The sequence below is a fragment of the Podarcis pityusensis genome (assembly GCF_964106645.2).
Source record: "Podarcis pityusensis genome assembly, chromosome: 1".
In the NCBI taxonomy this organism is placed as follows: Eukaryota; Metazoa; Chordata; class Lepidosauria; order Squamata; family Lacertidae; genus Podarcis; species Podarcis pityusensis.
The window spans coordinates 27,932,834-27,955,774 of NC_138028.1; the positions used below are offsets into that span (position 1 = coordinate 27,932,834).

Consider the following 22,941-nt stretch of genomic DNA (forward strand, 5'->3'; position numbering starts at 1 on the left):
GACTGGCATCTGCCAAACCTCTTAACAGCACTGACATACAATGCAGGGACCCCCTCATTTGACGAGCTTAAGGCATATGCCACAATGGCAGGAATCATTCTTTCCTTCAGCAAACTGCACCCTACACTTTTCCCAGAACTGAACATGGGCACTCTGTATTTCTCAATTCTGTATTAAAACTTTGCAGAACAACACTTAAGAGAACATGGTGTACCTGGCTGAAGGTACAGCTTGTACAACATATCTCTTCCTCAGTTGGGGGGGGGGGGAGGAGAGTCATTGTGTCTCTAAACAGATTAGACACTATTTCAGAGATCTGGATCTCTCAAGTATCTCAGATATCTCACAGGTTTTGCACTTGCTGAGCCCCTCTTCCCCTTCACAAAAGGCCTTTATGTGTTATACAAGTGTAGATTATCATGTGTGGCTCTGCAGAGACCTAGCATCAGCACTCAGCCTGGGCAGGCACTAGTCGAGGGCCCCAGAGGTTTTGAAGGGCTCCTCACCATTCACTGCATTTACTGCTGGGCCCCAAGATGCTTTTCAGCAGCTCTCATCCACATGGCTGCCCACCATTTTAGGTCACTCAAAAGGTAGTGCCCCAGCCCATCAATCTGTGACATTTATTGATTACATAGCTGTATGGGCCAGGGCCTGGCATTTTGGTTAACTTAACCTAGACGGTGCACATGATAAAAGTTCCAGTTCAAAAGTGCCACTTCTCATCCAGCTCTGAGAGGTGTTTGTGTGGTAGACGACAATCAGTGACACCATCTCAAAGCAACAGATGCAGTGTTGGTCCTTCTCTGGCTGGGGGGACTTTTGCAGGGCGAGGCCCCGTCATTTACACCATGCATGCGCATAACTTGCTGTAGTTATGTACAGTCATCACACATGACGTTCTGTGTGCAGATAAATTGGTGGGCGTGCCCACACTTGGAAACCACGACACATGGTTGGCAACTAAGTCTGCCATGTCAGTGTCTTCTGATCTCTTGTCTTAAAAATAGGAACTATAGTGATACATTTGATAGGAATGTTGTGAGGAAAGAATATACAAATAATATGTTTCAGCCAGTTCCCGAATTCCAGCTCTTAGTTGCATTCCTCTCTGGGGGTGGGGAAAACCCTGCAACCCTTTGCAAAAGCAAAGGAAGGGGTGAAGCTATGCCGTTGATGGCGAGCTAAACATTGTGGGCCACTATAACTGGCTGGCAAACTGGGGCATAATGGAAAGGAGGCGATCAAGTTTATTCCCTCCCCTAGCTGTCTCCCCCATAGTGCACCGTTTTGTAGTCCTATGTAAGCAAATGGCTGGCATTCACTTCTGTGGGTCCCTGAAATGCATGGGTCTCTCCACACACACATTCAGCCTATTACAATGATGCCATTGTCCCAGCTCGGTCTTTATATGTCATATACTACCATATGAATTTGGGGTGGGGCACTGCAGAACAGAAGATGCTTGCTTCTCACTGCTAACCCCCACCCTCCCATGTAGGACAAAGTCAAAGGGCTGCAATTGGCAAGACTTCAGGGGAAATGGGAAACCCATTCTTTCAAGTATAGATGGGGTAGCCAGGGGAAGATTTGGGCTGCAGTTGGAGGCACCATTAAACTGAAGTCAAACCTTGTATCCCACGCTTACACTTACACTTCAGTTGTGCCCTCTCCCCAGCATTGCTACATGCAGTCTTGTTAGTTGTTTCTTGCATGTGCCAATTCATCTATTCTAGGTTGCTCCAGAGGGAACAACTAAGGGTATTGCTGGAGGTATTTCAACAGAGGCTCAAGGAGGTGGTAGTTACGTTTTGCACTGAGCGAGGGGAAACAGTAGATTCCCAACTCTGTGATTCCATGGTTTGTACCCAATGTAGTGCTAAGTTACCTATTGGTATACTTGTTGCATTGGCAGAGCATTGTTGCACAATGAAAACCGTAAGTACTGAAGATTAAGTACTCTCAGCATCCCTAGCCATTGACTGTGCTGGTTAGAGGGCACCACGTTGGCTGTGATTGCCTTCCTTGAACACGTTGAGATTCATGTTGATGAAAGACAGAAACCTCATACCAAAAGCATTAATAATTTTGCCAACTATCCCAAACAGAGGGAAAGAACTTAACACCAGAAAACATTTTGCATGCGGGGAGAGGCCCAGTTTGATCTAATAGGGCATGCACTCCAGTTCTTCTTGTCTCAGATTCCTTGGTTCTGGGGAACAGTGATCTGTCTTCCTGGGGCAGTTTGCCATCAGCCTAGATTGCAGGCACAGCTGTAACTATCAGTGCCATTCACTAGAGTCAGATACATTTTCTGTGCCTACACCTTTCTTATATGAAAATAGGAGGCTATCTCAATCTTTCAGAGGAAATGGTTCTCCCTTTGAAGAAAAGCAATGCATTCTTTTTAATGTGTGAAATAGATCCCTATGAACAAATGCAATCCCCTGTAACTTTATAATTGGAATGTATGAGGCACTCTGCTTTAAATCAGCTCCAAATTCAGTACAATACATTTCCATTGATGAATTTCAGTTTTACATAAAAGGTCAGTTAAAGCCTTCCTCTTCTCTCCCCCCCCCCACCTCCCCACCTCTTTTAATTCTCTTCCACATCAGCAGATGAAGTCAGACCTGGGTGTTCCTAGTGTTTCCTTAAATACCAAGAAGACAAAAGATATTTAAAATTGCACAGGCTTTTGTACTTGATGGTTGTGGGAGGGAAACATACCAAAACATGCCCTTTTCTAAGATGCATCAGCTTTTACACCTTCCTGGAAAATACAAAAGGGTATAATAATATTTATTTTTTTAAAAAAACAAAAACCTCTAAGAAAGGGGGGGGGCACCCTTCTAAACAATAGAAGACCTTGTTATGGTGTCACTTTCCACGTCATATGAAAATATTTTTCCAAAGTTTGAAAGCATTTGTAAAAGAAAAAAGCACCACAAGTATCTAGAGATTTCCCCCTCTCCTTTATATTTAAAAAAAAACAAAAACCCAACAAAGCAAAGTTCTTCCCTCCCCACTCCCTTCTCTTTCCTTAAAAGAGAGAGGGGGGGGGGGAAAGAGTTTAGAAAATTTCACTTTTCTATTCACTGCAGTTCTGGCCAAAGTAAAGCCCTCTTTTTACATTGACGTCAAGATCTTTACTAAGATTAGGGTTTCATTTCTCTATTGCAGCAATTAGCCAGGGAATGTATAAAAGGCTTGAGGGAAGCCGGCTAGAACTCCAGAGGGAAAGCACTTTGTACCACAGGCAGATAGTGAGAGGGAGAGAGAAAGAAGAGTGTGGCAGGAAAGAGAGAGAGAGAGAGAGAGAGAGAGAGAGAGAGAGAGACGGAGGCAGGGGAGAGAGAGAGAGAGAGAGAGAAGAGAGCAGAAAGTTTGTGTACAAAGATTTTTTCCCACCCACCCCTCTTCCACCAAACGAAAAAAAGTATTGTTTCACCTGAGAGCTTTGGTGATAAAAGGAATGAGAGAGCGAGAGTGCTAGAGCTGCTCAGCGCTTTTCAATACCTCAGAGTTAGAGGAAAGTTAGCAGTTTGCTCAGCTTCAGTTTTAGAACTGCAAGCAATTGGCAGCGCAGCTGTCTCTCCCTGTAGCGGACTGAAAAGGGGCTACTGGCTAAGGAGAAACAACAACACAAAGTTTGACTTAGGAGTTTCTGAAAAATTAAAAGCAGTTCAGGGTGGAAAAGATTTTCATACTGGCGTTCTGAGTTAATGTTTTTCTTCCTTCCTTCCTTTCATTAAGCCCGTGCTCTGCTGCACTGAGGCAACTCTACGAGAAGAGACAGGGCACCATGAGTTTTTAAGGAGCACTTTGTTTTTTGTTTTAATTATTATTGTTAATGAGAGCACAGGGCATGACGAGGGAACTCAAGGGAAGCCTCTGAAGAGCAGCAGCAAGCAAGATGGGTCTCTTAAGTGTGGACCTGTTGATCACCCTTCAAATCCTGCCGGTTTTTTTCTCCAACTGCCTCTTCCTTGCACTCTATGACTCGGTGGTCCTCCTAAAGCACATGGTGCTTCTTCTGAGCCGCTCCAAGGCTGCACGCTGCGAGTGGCGAAGGATGCTCACGTCGGAGGGGCTGCGCTGCGTCTGGAACAGCTTCCTACTGGATGCCTACAAACAGGTGAGTTGGCGGACACTGAGTGGAAGGCAAAATTTTCTGGTGGGGACATTTGTCTCCACTGTGGATAGAAAGGCAGCTTGGGATAAAGTTTACCGCAAGAGCGCAAGGAAGATTTGAGGCACATGGTCTGAGCCATTTATCACAGAAAGTAACAGAGTCAGGATTTGAACTCTGATTCGAATCCTGCCTCCTGGTTTGCAGCTTAACTTATTCAAATGCGTGGTTCCATGAAGACTTTTTCGGGTGGGAGCAAAGGACAGGGGTAAGTTTTAGGCAGGGAGATCCACCCCATTCAAACTATATGGGTTTCATTACAGTGTATGAACTTGTATAATAGGAAGTGCATCTGTGATGCCCACTTCTGGACCAGCATTGTATTAACTCTTTTAAGAGTTTTAACCGCTAATGATAACGTGTTGTTGGTTCATTTTTCACCGAAGCCCAGAAAGACTCTTCATAACGTTAAATATATACATGCAATAAATGGTGAATTCCTACATGTCTCTCCTTTGAGTGTAATAATAGAATCTGTGTGGGTGTAAATATGTGCAGGACTGTAGACTGAATAAACAAGCATATAATCACTATATCCCACTTTCACAGCTATCAAAATTAGCCAAGCCACCAGCCTTATGCTTGGCATGTCCTGTTGATTTCCAGTGTCTAGGCAGAATTGAAACTAAATATATCATTCTGCATGCCAAAACAAGACAGGTTTCTATGTTTGCCATTTTGCAGATGGGAAAAGTGAGGTGGGCAAGGGTAATAATGTCAGCCACAGAGCTGCCATGCAAACTCCCACGTGAAAAGGACCCTACATTCAGCAAAGGGATATGGCACAGATATGCAGAACAGTTAGTGAGCCTTTTTATTGTTAATTTTCTTATTAATGTGATTTTTTTTTCTTCTGAAATTTTAATAAATATTATTAAAAAAAAAAAAGAACAGTTAGTGAGTAGGAGGCCTTCAGTAATACGTGGGTAGTAAACTTACTGGGTGATCCACAAAGAGCTTCCTCAGCAGGAACTCCCTGTGTTGACTTCAGCAACCTCTTGTTGGGGCATGTGACAACTGGGTCAATAGACTGAACAACATAATATAAATGAAAATCGTGCTGCTTTACTTACTCATCAGGTTTTCATTTAACAGCCTGGTGCTTCCCCAGTTATCATTTATAGGATTACCACTAGTTATGGTACTGGGAAATGTTGTGCTTTTATTGGTGCAAGTAGCAAAAGAGAAGCATTAAGCTAAGCTCTCAATGAAAACAGAATGAAAACTAATGAAAACAGAAGTACCTCTCTTTACATTCTGGACATTAATAAACAAATAACATGCAAATATGCCCATCTTTCATAAGCTAAACTGAATTATCTACTGCTTTGTATAACAAAGGAGCTTACACTATAAATCTTGGAAGTCCGTCCCTTTTCATTACAGTATGTAAGAATATGCTTGATTTCCATTCATGTCAAGGACAGTGACGGCATCTTCCATAGGAAAGGGCACTATCTTGTGACAGCTACCAGGAAATTGAAGGGTTGTAGCTCAGTATTAGAGCATCTGCTTTGCATGGAAAAGGTCCTAAGTTCAGCTCCTGACATCTCTAGATAGGGGCTGGGAAAGAATCATTGCCCAAAAGGCTGGAGAGTTGCTGCTAGTCAGTGTAGACAATATGGAGCTATGCGGACCATTGATCTAACTCAGTATAAGCCTGCTTCCTATGTTCCTAATTGGTTATTTAGGGTAATATTGCAATCTAGCCATTCTTATGGCGTGTGCATATTTCTGAGTGATGCTTTGCACCATGGAGAGCTCCCATGGTTAAATCAGGAGTAATGTGGCGGGTTAGGCACCCAGGGACAATAATATTCACATTCAATATATCCCTCATGATTCTTGAAAAGAAGAGTTCACGGGACACTCTGCAGATATCCCAGGGTCCTCCAGAAACACTTCTAATTGCATCTATAGAATATGCTTATAGTTGACCCAATGCTTTCAAAATACACTCCTGCTTAGAATTTAAGTGATACCTTGAAGTCTGAGCACCACAGACTAAAATTTTTGAAATTATTATTTATTAAACTGCATGCCACAAAACCTCTTTGGCGTAGCTTAAATTGTGACTATCTACTCTGGTGTGTGCTGGAGCAACACTTTGTCTGCCAGGTTGCAGCCCTGCAAAGGTGAAAACAGGTGTAAAGATTTGAAAGCGGACCAAAGTAACACAATGGCTTTAACACAGGGGTGGGAAACCTGCAGCTCCCATTATTTTTGACCGTTGCCCATGCTGGCTTGGGCTGGTGGAGTCCAACAACATCTGGAGGAAATCTCTGGTGACGCTTATTATATCAACAGATGGTATGGTATGGCTCTTGGCTGAGTTTACCTTAAGGCAGTGGCAGAAAGGGGGCATACATTCTCCGGTGTCCTTTCCCCAGTCCGCCAAGTGTTCTTGCTGACACTGTGGGCAAAGGGTCTCAGTAGCTCCAGGGGGAGGGCACTGGAACAGTGATGTACATACATAGTCCTATCCAGCCTTATCGCTGGGGTTAATGCCTCGCCATGTTCACAGCAGTGGTCACAGAGGAAACAGACTCCAACCCAGAGTTGACTCCCTGACTGGCTAGGAAGAGCATAGGGAGCTGTCTTATACTGAGTCAGGCCAATATTAGTAGCAGGTTTTCAGGGTTTCAGACGGGACCTTTCTCACCCTACCTGGAGATGCAAAGGATTGAACTGTGGACTGCCTGCCTGCAAAGCAGATGCTGTGGCACAGAGCTATGGTCCTCCTCATTAGGTTCCCTAAATTTTCAGTCCCCCTGTGGAGCAGGGCTTCCTCAAATGAGCAGGTGCCCAGCTGCCACGGCAATCCTTCAGAGATAATGATGGCAGTGAGAGAGCAGGTGTTCCTCAGAGTCCTCTCTGTCCACCAGGTGTCCTTGCCGTTATACACTGTTAAGCACCTGTAAGTTAGTGCAGCCTTCCCCAACCTGATGCCTTCCAGATATTTTGGACTGCGACTCCTGTCAGTCTCAGCCAGCACCTCTTGTGAAGAGGATCTGCTCACCTGCAGTGGCCAAGAACTGTAAAACCCTCCCTGTAAAACACTCCAGAAACATACTTCTCATACATAACTGACTTTGATATGAAGGGACAGCATGCAGATGCTCTGTGCATTCCATCTTGAAAATGTAAATACTCCCGGATCAATAAAAAGTTAGGCCACTGCTCCTTTCCCCTGCTTTGTATCATTTCACAGCAAGAGCGTATCTAAAGCAGACCTGGAGAATATAACTCTCGTAAGAGTTCAGAGGCAGTGGTTGTGAATGGTCCTTTGAATGTTGAAGGTCATGCAAGATTCTGTAAGATTCTTTAGGGGAGAGCAGAATGCTAAGGTCTCCACCACAAAGAATGAGAGAGGAAGTGTGCAAGGTTATAACTCCCACAGAAAGAGAGAGTATAAAAAGAGCATATTCCAGAACAGTTGATTAAGTCAGCTGCTATCTCTTCCCTGTAGCCTTGAGCAATACGTAGAAAAGAGGCTTGGATCTCATTTCCATGAATAGTGTTTCCAGGTTCCACACACTGCACTGCTAAGATGTCTGAGCACCACCACACTGCCCCACCATATAATTTAATGAAGAATGCAACAACAACAGCAACAACGACACATTTTGCAGAGGAGTTTGCGGAAGGCCAGAATGTGATGTAGGGTCACAGGGTGGCATGAGGAAAAGAAACTGTGTAGAAGGCCAGACAATAGGGTGTTGCAGGAGAAAAAAAAGCCCTCCCCTCCTTTTGCTAAGCTTGCTTTCAATTAACATCACATTAACTAGTACAACTTCCAGATGTGAGATGTAATTTGCGCATTTGTCTTTCCCCCCTTTTGTAATGTACCACTGCTGGCGGCAGAATCAGACACCTCAGTACAACTGTGTTGTTAGGAAGCTGGCTTTTAGGGCAATAACCATTAGCAACAATGCTAAATGTAAAGCTGGATGTTGAAAAGCATTATTTAATGGGATTATTCGATATATGGGTAATTTGTTGCTAAAGCTGGCATGGGCAGATTCTGTTTCATTAGAGAGAGAGATTTTGATGATTCTCTAATGTTTGCTCATTTTTCCCCTCTTTTGTATATTTTTTACCCAGCTTTTAGTAGGTTTCTACATACTTGGTGAACTTTGCTTTCCGATTTGAATACCTGCCAGATTCAGCATGGATTTTCCCCCTTCTTTTTGCCGTACTGTTCCCTCCTTATCGTTTGAATTGCAGCCCCCAGGAGGCAAGCACACCCTGCGTTGCACAGAGAGGTTCTTTATAACAAGGTTAATTATCATAATGAGGGTTAATGGAGCCAGTGTTTAAGGCTGGGTATCTTTACATTTTAGAGGAAGAGTTCAAAGACAGGGCTTGTTTTTGAGAATACCTTGTGCTTTCAACTCAAAAAGGGTTCTGTAATGTTGCTGGATGCTGCTAGGATGAAAAAGGCATCTGTATTCCATCACATATTTAGAGAGTGATGTGACTGCTGGGAAAACAGGATGATGAAAACCCCTGATTGTATACGTGCAGGATATGCACAATATTCCTACGCTATATAGGTCATCCGGATGAGTGCCAATATAGACTTTGTGGCAGGCGATGCCACCATGTTTGATCTATACACAATAACGCATATGTTTATAAGTAACGCGGGCAACCCACCAGTCACAGGGGGGAAACAAAATCTTTCCCTGTAGAACAGGTCATGCTTCAGCACTGTGTGGAACCTGTTTTTATGAAACCCAGAAAAAAGGAAGAAAGAAATAACCAACAGCAAAATAATTTTCAAGCGGCCTAAGCTGTGGAGGCTGGTGCCCATTGAGACTGGTAGGGTGGTAGGCAGAGAGACCCATAGAGGGACAAAGCCAACTAAGTCAAGTTTCAGAATCCTAGAATCAAAGAGTTGGAAGGGTCACCGTGGATCTTCTGGCTCAGCCCCTTGCAATGCAGGAATATGCACCCATACGGGGATCAAACCCGTAACCTTGCCGTGATCAGCTCCACGCTCTAACCAACCGAGCTGTTGTAGAGGTTCTTCTCCTTGCTGAGTTCTGTGCAGAGGTGGAAACTGACAGGCAATGACACCCCCTGAACTGATTGCAAGTGAGAAGTCCAGGTTGGCTAAGGGCAGCCTGAAATTGGTGGAACAGGACCAACCTCCACATTACATTACATCACAGCTCAAGAAGCAGCTCAAATATAAGCATCTGAAGTTTGTGGCACTAGATAGATAGATAGATAGATAGATAGATAGATAGATAGATAAATGCAAAGGGACCCCTGACCATTAGGTCCAGTTGCGGATGACTCTGGGGTTGCAGTGCTCATCTCACTTTACTGGCCGAGGGAGCCAGTGTACAGCTTCCAGGTCATGGGGCCAGCATGACTAAGCCGCTTCTGGGGAACCAGAGCAGCACAAGGAAATGCCATTTACCTTCCCACCGGAGCGGTTCCTATTTATCTACTTGTACTTTGACGTGCTTTCGAACTGCTAGGTTGGCAGGAGCAGGGACTGAACAACAGGAGCTCACCCTGTTGCGGGGATTCGAAGCGCCGACCTTCTGATCGGCAAGTCCTAGGCTCTGTGTTTTAGACCACAGTGCCACCCGCATCCCCACAGCGCCACCCGTGTCCCAGATATATTAGACTCCAGTGGAAACCCAGAAACCCAGTCTCTCCAGGGTGTTTACTCTGTTTTTAATCTCTGTTACTGTGCAAGGAGCCCAGAGACACATGGAGGACACAGTGGGCTTTAGTTTCATTGCCATCTCCAGACCAATGCAGGGGAATGGGCTGCATGAAGTCCTACAGACAGCTCTCTTTGTTCCGGCTTGCCATGTTTTTTGGAAATGTTGATAAGAGTCTCCAAGACTGAAGTTAGGGTGGAACCATAAGAAAACAAGATCAAAGGCCAGCATCCTGTTTCCCACAGTGGCCAACCAGCCGCCTCTGTTAAGCCCACAAGCAAGACATGAGAATATCAGGTCTCTCCTGCTGCTGTTCCACTACAGCTGGTAATTCAGATTCATAGGAATTTAGGATGCTGCCTCATCCCAAGTCGGACCACTGGTTCATCTAGCTCAGTATTGTCTAAAGCAGGAATGGGGAATTTCAGGCCTGGGGGCCAAATGAAGGCCTTGAGGCCTCTCTTTCTGGCCCTCAGGAGTCTCCCTAGGCCACAGTCCTAACCAACCCAGCCATGTTGCTTACTTGGATTGCTATGCTACAGAAAACTCAAGGGTTTATGTACAACTGCCTCTCGATCTGCAATCCAACTCAGCAATAAACCATGGGTTTTCCTGGGGGGAAATGGCAGGGCAAACAAGGTGGGGACGAGCTCTGTGTCACTGCAACTTGTTTATTTAGCCCACGTGTATCCAGGTTAAGTGGCAGCTGCTGCACTTTTTCCATGTGTTTGCGCCCTCAAAGCAGAATGGACTTTGACAGCAGCATTCAACAAGACCTGGCTATGGACAGTGTTGTCATGGGCTAATTTTCTTGTGCAAAGCAGAGATGGAGAACTTGTGGACTTCTGGATGCTGCTGAACACCAAGTCCCATCAGCCCCAGCCAGTGTGACCAATAGTCAGCAATGATGGGAGCAGTAGTCCAATAACAACAGGTTAGCCATCCCTGATCGAAAGGTTTTGGTTAAGGTCTACCAGGAGTCAAGCCAGCCATTTTCTTCCATCCTAATCTATCCAAGCATTTCCTTTAGTCTTTCAACTGATATCTATCTGTCCAGCTATCTATCCATCTATCTATCTGTCTCAAGGTTCTGTTCTGTTCTTTGCCTTTGATCTGGGAGAATTAATATCAGGACCCCAGTTTGTGCATAAGAAGAACTCCTTGGTTGCACACTTGTTCCTAGAATGAAGCAGCTACAAACCTTCCCAGAATGTAATCCCAATATGACTTCTATTAATATGAGCAACAGTGTTGTGTAGCATCACGGCAGAGGCAATATATTTACAAAGGCAGACAAATCAGTGTGTGGAATAACGGATAGGCTTCTTTCTGACTTTTGTCTATTTGACACACCAGTGGGAGAGTAAACTATTTTGGCAGGCTTTTAGGGCAGTGGAACAAGGCCTCTTAGCCTAAGCCCATCTGCTTTCATCATCTTTGTTTACTTTGGCCTGGAGTTCAAGGAAGTGCTTTTCTTTGTATTTCATAGCAGTGAGAGTATCTTATGAAAGAAGCTCTCTATTAAAAAAACATTGTCCAATAGTTCTAGGTCTAAAATAGTCTTACTGGATGTTTATTAAGAAATAGTGAGTAGTTTTCTCCCAAGCTGACATTAAGAGTGCTCTGCTTATAGCAGCCTAGAAGGCAGATAATTGATCTCAGTAGATTATTCAGGCGCAAACATTTACAAACTGTTTTCTAAAAAGCAAGACCACAAATTGTTTCCTATGTACTTAGGGAAGGATGAACTTCCTAACTCTAGGTTTAGGCCTGGGAATGTGTTCATTCCTGTGACTGCCCCCAAATCCACAGAAGTTGAAAGGAAAGGATAACATCATGCACTTGAGGGAACGAGTTCTTTTCCTGTTGAGGATATATGTACATGACCCAAGATCTTTCACAATATCTTGAGCTTCTTTGATATTGTTCCTGACAAATGTAGCATTGTTCCCCAAGATTGTTAGGGAAGTCCTTGGCAGTGCCTGCTCTGATTCTTTCCTCATTGAAGTCTACGCATCAAGGCCTACTTCAGCTGCAAGATGAAACGAGCAGTTGACACAAGTGCTCCCAAGCATCCTCTCTGGGTTAGTGGAACCCAAGTGTTTCCTTGGTATTCTGGGGAGCTTTGGGCTATGGAGCAAGTTGGGACAAAGACTAGAGTGCAAGTGGTGCAAGCCTTGCTCCAAAGCTGATCCAACACGGATTTCGTGCCCGTGTGGCAATGCAGGCTGTGAGGAAGGTTTGCTTTTCAGTTAGCATTGTATCTTCTAGTAGCTGGCTGGCAGTGTTATTTTGGATCGGCCAAAGGTAACTTACTCCCACTGTGGTGGAGGGACCTATGGAGCATTTGAAGACCTGCTGTGACCAACTGGCCTCACATTTTGACCACGTGCAGCAGAGTGGGTTTGACTGTTTGGGTTCAGGAGGTAATCCTTCACCATGTTAGAGGATACTCCCTTGAAAGACAAAATGGAATGGATTGGAATAAGTATTTCCCAGTTGCAAATGTCTGCTTCTTGGGGAAAGTGGTGAAGTGAGTTGTGATGGCGCAACTGTAAGCATTCTTGAATGACTCGGATTATTTGGATTAGTTCCAAGCTGAGTTCAGACCTGGCCACGGGACCTAGTTGGCTTTGGTCACCTTGGCAGACAACCTTCACTGAGAGTGGGGCAAGGGGAGTCCAATCTTACTCCTGCTACTTGACGTCTCTGCAGATTTCAGTACCATTGACCATGGTATCCTCCTGGACCAGCTCTGTGAAATGGGAATGGGGGGCACTATGCTACAGTGATCCCAGCACATATGGGACCGAGTCCAGAAAGCAGCAATGGGAGAGTGCTTTGGGGCACCTGGCAGTTCCACTGTGGACTGCTTCAGGATACTATTTTATCCCCAGTGCTATTTAATATCTACATGAAGCTTCAGTCATTAGTTTGGGGGCAAGGTGCCGTAAGTGCAGTGATGGCGCTCAGCATCATTTCACCATAAAGTCTGAATCAGGAGAGGACGTGCAGGACCTGGACTGGTGGCTGAATGTAGTGGTGAGATGAGGGCAAATAATCTGAACTTGAATCCTGGCAAGATGGAGGCACTGTGGGTTAGTGTCAGAGGAATTGCTCAGTTGCCTGGATGGGATTGCACTCTCTCTCAAAGGGACAAGTATACAAAGTGATAGGTGTCCACTCAAGTCTGCTTAAGTCTGCAGAAATGGCCCTATCACAGGTGCCACACATTACTTGGTCCACACTTGTAAGAATTTTTTCTTTTCGTATTGCAGCACCTACACTTTCAGAACTCTGCCTATTGACATCAGGCAGGCTCCTTCACTATTCTTTTCAACGCCTGCTTAAAACCTTTTTGTTTAGACAGGTTTCCAGAGACATACATGTTGACATGTTTTAATCTCCTTTTAGTTTTCTGCTTTGTTCAATTGTTTTTAAAATGTTTTAATTCTTGTTTTAACTAGTTTTTATTCATATTTTTAATATTTCTTGTAAACCTCTTAGAGGTTTTGTTACAATCAGGTGGTTTCTTTGTGTGTATGTGTTGTTGTTTTTTTTAAAAAAAACTCTGCTAAGAAGCCAGCAGATATATCCAGGCCCATTGTTCTCCTTTAAGAAATATTTTGCTCATTCAGGTGAAACAGGAAAATATTAGGAAAATAGATGATTCAGGACTCTGATAGTGGGGTGATGAGGAAAGATGATAGTTGGCAACTAGTAAGCAGGTGGCACTTGTATACCCTCCAACATTTATCCGATAGAAATAGGGACATCCCATTCCATAATGATAATATTACTATTTATACCCCATACATATTATTGGGTTGCCACAGCCACTTAGCGTGGCTTCCAACATATATAAAAACATAATAAAGCATTAAGCATTTTTTAAAAAAACTTCCCTATACAGGAATGCCTTCAGATGGCTCAGGGGTTGCATAATTCCATAACTTCCAACATTTCTCCAATAAAAATAGGGACATCCTACCATACCCTCCAATATTTCTCCAGTGAAAATAGGGACGTCCTAAGGCAAAGCGGGACATTCTGGGATCAAATCAGAAACCGAGACGGCTTCTCTAAATCAGGGATGTCCCTGGAAAATAGGGACACTTGGAGGGTCTGCACTTGGGTGAGTGGGGGAAGATTTTCCCTGGCTACTTACGGTTGCTATTTTTTAATGGGTATGATTTTACACATATGCATCTTGCATGGCCTCTGAGCAACTTACCATAACTTTGGATTCTGTAGAGGAAAAAACAATAGTAGCTTTGGAACTGTCCTCTTTCCAGTGGCTGATGACAGTTTGGATGAATCACACTATAAAATGACAGGTTCCTAAGGGCTTGGATGCCTGTGAATGGAACAAAATCAAAGAGAAGGTCTTCAAAAGTATTTGAGAGCTCAAGGGGATTCTCTCCATAGCCCTAATACATCATGTCTATGTTTGAACAGCCAGCACCACAGCCTGCTAATTATCCAACAATGTCTATCTTCTGTAAGGACTTAACTTAGCTCAGAACTCAGAAGTCTCTAATGCTGTGCTTTAAAAACATTAGTGTACAGATTCTGAAAAGCCTTATTATATTATCCCCTGAAAATAAGTGCAAAAAAGTGTCTAAATGTTCTGATGCTTTGTCCATGGGGCGTTAAATGAACAATGTTACTACAGTGGTAAGTTCTATTTCTGGTTAGCGGCTTATGAAAGGGCCTCTTTTTCCCCTACCTCTTCCACCTCATTTTTCAATCTGCATGCAAGAGCAACATTAATCATGCCCTTGCTACTCGGTGCAGCTTTAAAGTGAGATCCCTTGAGTCTGGGCAGTTAGCTAAAAATGCAGATTGAACCTTATGCACAAACAGACGTTCATCTTGTCCAGTATTTTCTTTCTGCAGAAGTAGCCAGCCTGCTACTTCTGGTCTGCGGGTGCTCAGAAGCAGGACATCGTGGTCATATAGGCAAGGTTGTGCTCGTATTGTCTGACAACCCATAAAATATTTGTGGGAAAGGCCATGGCTCAATACAATGCTTTGTATGCAGAAGGCCTGAGGTTCAATCCCCAGCAACTCCAGGGAGGGCTGGGGGAAAATGCTAAACCCTACACTGCCAGTCCATGTTGAGAGTGTTGAGTTAGATGGGCCAATGGCCTGACTTCATAGAAGGCAGTTTTCAGTGTTCCTATAGTGCTGCTAAATGTGGAGGCTTCATTTTAGCTTATACAACCCCTACAGCTATTGACATAATGTAATGGGCCTGGATAGCTCAGTTGGTTAAAGCATGGTACTGATAATGCCAAGGTTGCAGGTTTGATCCCTGTATGGGACAGCTGCCTATTCCAGCATTGCAGGGGGTTGGACTAGACAGTTCTCAGGGTCCCTTCCAACACTGCAATTCTGTGACATCAATGAATTTGTTGTTGTTGTTTAGTCGTGTCTGACTCTTCGTGACCCCATGGACCAGAGCACGGCAGGCACTCCTGTCTTCCACTGCCTCCCGCAGTTTGGTCAAACTCATGCTGGTAGCTTCGAGAACACTGTCCAACCATCTCGTCCTCTGTCGTCCCCTTCTCCTTGTGCCCTCCATCTTTCCCAACATCAGGGTCTTTTCCAGGAAGTCTTCTCTTCTCATGAGGTGGCCAAAGTATTGGAGCCTCAGCTTCATGATCTGTCCTTTCAGTGAGCACTCAGGGATGATTTCCTTCAGAATGGATAGGTTTGATCTTCTTGCAGTCCATGGGACTTTCAAGAATCTCCTCCAGCACCATAATTCAAAAGCATCAATTCTTTGGCGATCAGCCTTCTTGATGGTCCAGCTCTCACTTCCATACATCACTACTGGGAAAACCATAGCTTTAACTATATGGAATGAATATAATATAGTGCAACTGACTTTCGGGGTTGGTGTGTTGTGCGACAAGTTCACAGAATGCAATGAGATTGAGTGTTGGGGGGGGGGAGAGGCTCGGTTATTTTCATTGTACACAGGTTGTATATTGACAATAAAGGTATTATTAAAATATGTCTAATCTTTCTAGAAGCCATTTGAAGCATTGTCTCACGTTGCAGCAATGAATTGCATAACAGTGTATTACATGCCCTTTTATGCAACTTGAGCCAACAGTCCGTCGATTTCATTGGACAATCCTGTGTGAGAGAGAGAGGGAGGGAGGGGAGAATCATTTCACTTGCTACTTTTGAGGTCAGAAGATTAAATGCCTTGAGATAGATCAACTTCCAAGCTTCCCTGTGGAGGAGAAGTAGATGAAGCAGAGAACCATAGCCCAGTTTCCGCATCATCCACCAGTGAGGCACACAGAGTAGCTGGCTGGTGTAGCTGACAGAAGTCCATGATTATAGGAACTCTGGAGCCTGAGCTATTGCGTGTGAGTAAAATTCTCTGGGTCGGTTCCTCAGAACGGCTCCCTTGCCTGCCTTTGTCTGTAATTTCAAAAGAGGTTTGGCAGAGCAATAATTTTTATTCCCCCCCCCCCGTTTTTATTTTATTTTGGATAACATTTCATTGTGGTGTGGTGTGGGTATCTTTCCAAGAGCTAATTCCACGCACCCCCCTCTCAATAACGAATAACAACAACAAAGAAACAAAGGAGCCCCACGAAGCGGGTGATCAGTGAGGATGTCAATCCCATTCCTGAGCCTGCTGGAATAAAGAGGCCCTTTGGGAATGTAAGAGCTTCATCAGGACCAATTAGCAGGACATGCTGCTGGTTGTGTCTGAGCATTAACTACTGGGCAGGGTTGGGGGGGGGTTTCGGAGTGGCTTAACGCTAGCACGGAACAAGGCACCGACCTAATTACTCCTCCGCTAGAGCAGAGGAGGCCTTGTGAATGTCTGCTTGGCAAGACTTTCTCATTAAGGACCAAAATCTCCAAACAGACGCAAGGACTCCTGGTAGGGGGGAAAACATTAACACGATAGGTAACCTGTGGCCGAGAGAGTTCCTTTGTTGCTGTGGGAAATGCAGTGATGCTAGCCACACCAGAGGGTTGCTTGGGTACTTTCCAGATATGTGATGACGTGAAACCAGCTATTATTTTGCTTCCAAAGTCAACCTTTATCCCTTTCGTTTGTAAGTTACTGCGGCTGGGAGGGAGGCACAGAGGGCACCCTTCCTTTGTTGGGACATAATTAAACCAATGCCCTTGGCAGCAAAGTGGTTTTGGTGCTTGAAAGACCAAATGATAACAACGCCGTACAGAACTAGGTCCTTCTACCTCCCCCTCCCCGCCCTCCCCTTCCCAGGTTTCAAGGATCTATTCATTTTAAGAATAGGATGAAGAGTGGAGGATTCAAAATTAAGACACTATTGCTTTCCTTTTTACTCTTTGGATAAAGCAAACATCACCCCCCCAGCCCCTGTTCACATTACAGCTGCAGGAGAAGCTTGGTTTTTTTCCTGCATTGGAGCAAAAGACAAAAAGCGCATCATGTATGGGGCAGCAAATGTACACGTATTATGTGCTGCAATTGCTTGATGTTAGTGGGACTTGCTTCTGAACAAACATGCGTAAGATTGGGCTGTTAGGCAAATATTCTGTTCTAGCCATTCATTGAATCCATCCATCCATCCATTCTCTTTTATATCTATATATGTTTATTCCAGTGATTTGATGGGATGTATGTACCGGTATATCTTCACACTTCAGAAATTCTCTTTGAAATTCCATATTTTACTTTGTCACAATTGGTTGACTAAATTGCAAGGCTTTGCTTCATGAATCTTGAGAAATGTGTACAGTAATCATGCCATCAAAGGGGGATTTTATTTCAGGCTTTGTATGCAAACATTTATTGCCTTACAGCACAATCCTAGCCAAGCTTCCCAGGGGCTTCTGGTTGGCCACTGTAAAAATATGAGGTTGAAATTAGATGGGCCTTTCATCCAGCAAACCCAAACTTATGTTCTTATATCTACTCAGAAGTAACTCCTACTAAATTCAGTGGAGCTTGCTCCCTTAGGATTGCCGCTTTAGTCATAACAGCTATGTCTGGGTCTTGAAATAAATCTCATGTAACAAATTAAAAGATTCCCATTGTTACTTAAACCCTTTAGACTACTGTATGTATTCCATGTGCTCGTAGGATTGCAGTGCAATTTAAAGTTATGGGATCCATTTCGGACTACTTAGCGTTCATTTTAAAACAGTTTTCTAGCCCCGTATGAACCAACCTGGACCATGTGATCATCATCTGAAGCCCTTCTTCATGTGCCTCCTCCATGAGAGGCTGGGGGGGGGGGGTAGCAACATGAGAATGGGCCTTTTCTGTGGTGGCTCCCCACTTGTGAAATGCTCTCCCCAGGGAGGTTCACATGGTGCCTTCATTACATATCTTTAGGCGCCAGGCCTTTGGCTAATTAAACAACCTTTGGCCTTTTAAACTGGGGGTGGGGGTTGTTTGTTACTGTTATGTATTTTTGTGTTTTTATATAATAATAGTAATAATAATAATAGAAGCTCAGAAACCATTGTGGGTGCACAGTTTGGCTTCTAGTAGCTACAAATAGGCATTAATTACAGAACATTGTTCTTTGCTCCTCTCCTATTGTCCTCTCCTCTCCTCTCCTCTCCTATTGTCCTCTCCTATTGTCAAAGGCAGTCTTCCCTAACTTTGGAAGTTGGAACATATTGTTGGACTACAGCCGCTATTAGCTCTCACCATTGGCCTTCCTTGCATTCTCTTTTCTTCCATTTCCCCAAAGTCTGTTGAAAGTAACCATATATTCGAAGATGTGGAGTCATTGAACATAAGCAAATATCTGTACAGTTCTTTCATTACTATCTATCTATCATCTCTCTCTCTCTCTCTCTCTCTCTCTCTCATCTATCTATCTATCTATCTATCTATCTATCTATCTATCATCTATCTATCATCTATCTATCATCTATCTATCTACACAATGTAATATTGTAGGCGTGTTATTGCCTGGTAGTTTTTCTGCCACAGAACTGTTAAATTATCACTACAGCAATAGAGCAAGTATATATACAATAATTCAAAACCAAAAGGGGGGGGGGAATAACAGGAGAGTTATTATATCAGGAGGACCATTCCACACAATATAGGAATTGGGCCTTTAGTGTTGTGGAGCTGAACCTTTGGAATTGCCTCTCATCAAATATTAGTCAAGGGCTGTATCTGTTGTACCACCTTCTTCTTCTTCTTCTTCTTCTTCTTCTTCTTCTTCTTCTTCTTCTTCTTCTTCTTCTTCATTTCTTATAAACCACCCATCTGACTGGGTTCCCCCAGCCACTCTGGGCAGCTTCCAACAAAAATACAGCATCAAACATTAAAAGCTTCCAGAAGCAGGGCTGCCTTCAGATGTCTACGAAAATTATTGCTTGTTGTTGGTTGCTCTGGATTCCTTGGGGAGGGCGGGAGATAAAATTCATCACCATCAATCATTTGGTGAAAGCAAACAGGGTTTCCAGTAGGGTTTTATGTGACAAACATAATCTTATTTGAGCAGTTGGCTGCTATTGGTTGAGCAACAGTGAACACAAAAAGCAAATGGCAGCAAACAATAGTAACTCACTACCTCTTTCTTTGTTTTCAATACTAGGTGAAACTGGGTGGAGAAGCACCTAACTCCAACGTGATTCACATACCCAATGGTACCAGTGACAGCAGCAGCAGCAGATGGAAAAGTTCTGGTGGGAAGTACGGCACTGAGTGCCACCTATTAGACTTTGCCAAATCGGAGCGCCCGCTGGTGGTCAACTTTGGCTCGGCCACCTGACCCCCCTTCACAAACCAGCTGTCGGCCTTTGGCAAGCTGGTGGAAGAGTTCTCCAGTGTGGCTGACTTCCTGTTGGTCTACATTGATGAGGCTCACCCATCAGACGGCTGGGCTGCTCCTGGTATCTCCTCCTCATTCGACGTCAAGAAACATAGGAACCAAGAAGACAGGTGTGCAGCTGCTCAGCAGCTTTTGAAGCGTTTCTCCTTGCCGCCTCAGTGTCAGATAGTGGCAGACTGCATGGACAACAATGCAAACGTGGCCTACGGGGTCTCCTTTGAGCGTGTGTGTATTGTACAAAGACAAAAAATTGCCTACCTAGGGGGCAAGGGCCCCTTTTTCTACAACCTCCAAGAAGTTCGACTTTGGTTGGAGCAGAACTTCAGGAAAAGATGAAGTGTCCAGACTTACTAGAGGAAAATACAGTGCACATAGTGCCCCTTTAAAGCAATGCAAAAGGGAAAGAAATTGCACCCTGTTTTGGATAGGCTTTTTTTTTTTTTTTTTTTTGAGCCTGTTACTGAACAGCAGGCCAAATCATATGGCCAGATGAACACAACAGACCATAAAAGCAAAACGAAACCCGAATTCCCCGTCATCTTCCCAAAAGGGAGCTGAGAGAAGTGTTCTGTTTGGGACAGAAAGACTGGTGAGATGAGATTCCTGTGCCGTGAGCAGGTGATCTTTGTGTTGAGGTGTTTGGTGCAGAAGGAACCAAAAGCATCGCTTCTAGAACAGTTCGTTGAAAAGGCTATACCATCATTTGAAGGGGTATCTCTTTGCCCTCCCGTGTTTGTCCTGCTGAATTCAAATGTAGCAAAATTAGAAATTTGAGGCTTGCAAGTGCCATGAAATAGAACTATTCCTTTTTGATAGAGAGGGTACGGCTTTATAGATACTGTGAGTTCCAGCATCTGCTACAAACTGGCTAGTCAGTTGACCTCTTTTTTTGCTGAAAGTATTGGTGTTCACAACTAGAAATCTCTCTTTGCAGTATTGTACAGCTGCAATTCAGAAAGCTTTTAATCTAAACAGATGATCTGATGCTAGCTGGTTTCCATGCTTTTGAAACAAAGAGATTCAGCTTATACATTCATGCATAAGCCCTGCACTGTGGTCTTCAAATCTTAAGGAGACTTAAAGATTTCACAGCACCACCCAGCATGAAAAACACATATGTCTATTTTAAGATCATAGGCTATATCTCAAAATCTAACTTCGTGATAATGTTGTGGCAGAGCAGTCCACTTTGCGCCGGATCACTTCAGACAACCCAGTTCCACTGGATTCCCACCACTTAGAGGCAGCAACGGGATGGGGGGACGACATGTTAGTTTGGATTCACCCCTGGGTTATTTTGCCTTGCCAAAGCCAACTTACATAATGAAAATGTACATTGTGTAAGATAAGGTGATAGTCCTACCATGCCTGAGCTTGAATGCATCCAAGATAGCTGACTCATGTCATCTTGTGTGAGAAAAATCTGCTAAGATAACTCACTTGGGTCTCAGATCATCAAAGACAAAGTGTTCTTACCATGTCAGCATAGATCTTGTATTCTCATCAGATGAAGAATTTAGGGAACAGTCACATGGCAGCATTTTTTAATATGCAGTTCCACTTGACCACACCCAGTTGGGAGATCAGAAAATGTTGCCCTCTGGGATCCCACCGATGAAAATTCTGCAGCCTCTGCTGAGTCTGCACCAGACGATTCAGCTTTGTGGACCAGCACAGGCAAAAGAACACTATCAGGGACAGCATGTGCTGATACTGTGTGTCTGATCTCATCATAAAGAGCCACATAAATGTGCCCTTAGGATTGCTATGTGCTTAACATTATGCCTGCACTCAGATAATCTCTGAACAGGGAGAAGCTCATGTGCTCTGTGCTGTCAGATTACCTCCATGTAGGAAAAATATTGTGTGTGTCGTAATCTTTAGAAAGAGAGTGAGGGAAGAAAAGTAAGGCAGGAGTAAGGCAAGAAAGAAAACACAGGCCAGGAACTTCGTTGTGGGAGGGCCATTACAACATTTCAGACATTGGGACCATTTGTGAATTCCTTCACCTGGGCTTTCTTGGACTGGGTGTACGTGTGTTCACAACCTCGTAAGGCCACATCCTAGAAGCAACCTTGGTTTAACACTAGCTTTGGATGCATGGAACTGAAACAATTTATTAATCAGTGTACTTGCTTGCTTTTCTGAAAAGAAACAGCAGCCATGGGTGCAGCTGCAACAACAACAGTACAGTTAGGATTAGAAGTTACTGTGTGTTTAGTAGGTGCTCTTTTAAAAAATAATTTATTGCATTTAGAAGCCATGATGCAGACGGTGTATTTTTGTGTGTGGGTGAAAAGGAAAGGGGATAGGGAGGGAGATACACACCACTTTACCTCATTGGTATTGAAACTTTGTCCATTAGTTAAATGTGGTTGCGTCGATATTGCCCTCCCTTCTGTTCTAGAAGTTTGCAATTAGTTTTTAATCAGATTAGTTCGGTGAAGTTAGTTCAGCATGAAAGAGGTTTCACCCTCAGGGCTGATGAATTGCAGAGCTGCAGAGGGCCAGCTGCCTTTGCCCAGCTTCATTTTCTAAGGAGCTTCCTTGGAAAATTCATGTCAGCCTCCTAGGTACTACTTTCCTTCCCCTTCCCCTCCACCACCATTTCAAGCATGATGAAGAATAGAAATACAATAGTTGGTATGAGCTTTTCAGGAGTAGTTTTGAAAGTGACACTGAGCACAAGCTACCTTAAACACACACACACACACACACACACACACAAAACAGGGGAAGTAAAGCAATTTACATCAGTGGTGGAAACCATTCACCAATACCCAGAAGTGTTCCTTCCCCACCTCTTCATTTATGTTGCCTCCTTATTTGTAGATTCAGCCTATCTTTATGTTTTGATGTTGGCCAGTCCAGCTCATGCACATGGCATTTTTAGAACGTGCTTCTCTCCACTGCAGGTATGCAAACTTGGCAGTGTGGTATGAATGCTATTTCCCCCTCCCCTCCCCATGTCCTCTTTCATTCCTTTCCTCCCTTATACAGACGCACAGCACTTGGCCACACAAATACCAAGAGAGGGTTTTGGAGAAACTGACAGGATGAACGAAGTGTGGAAAGCTGGCAGTTGGAAGACGTAGGGAAGGGGTGTGCTCTTGGGGTCGAGGGTATTGTACAGGTGTAAGGGCTTGAGGAGGGAAGTAAAGAGGGATAGTGTTAGGGAAGGTGGGCTTCTTTATCTCGGGGTGAAGAAGATACTACTGCAAAGAAGGGGGAGGGAGATAGACAC

At 44.0% G+C, this 22,941-nt stretch overlaps 1 protein-coding gene across 1 annotated transcript; it reads left to right on the plus strand.

The window, feature by feature from the left end:
- Positions 1 to 343: 343 nt before the first annotated feature.
- DIO2 (iodothyronine deiodinase 2) lies at positions 344 to 22,408 on the plus strand. The gene is made up of 2 exons (XM_081011071.1): positions 344 to 4,138; positions 19,461 to 22,408. The coding sequence occupies exons 1-2, from the start codon at positions 3,917 to 3,919 to the stop codon at positions 20,031 to 20,033; spliced, it is 795 nt and encodes a 264-aa protein (XP_080867197.1). The 5' UTR covers positions 344 to 3,916; the 3' UTR covers positions 20,034 to 22,408.
- The last annotated feature ends 533 nt before the right edge of the window (positions 22,409 to 22,941 follow it).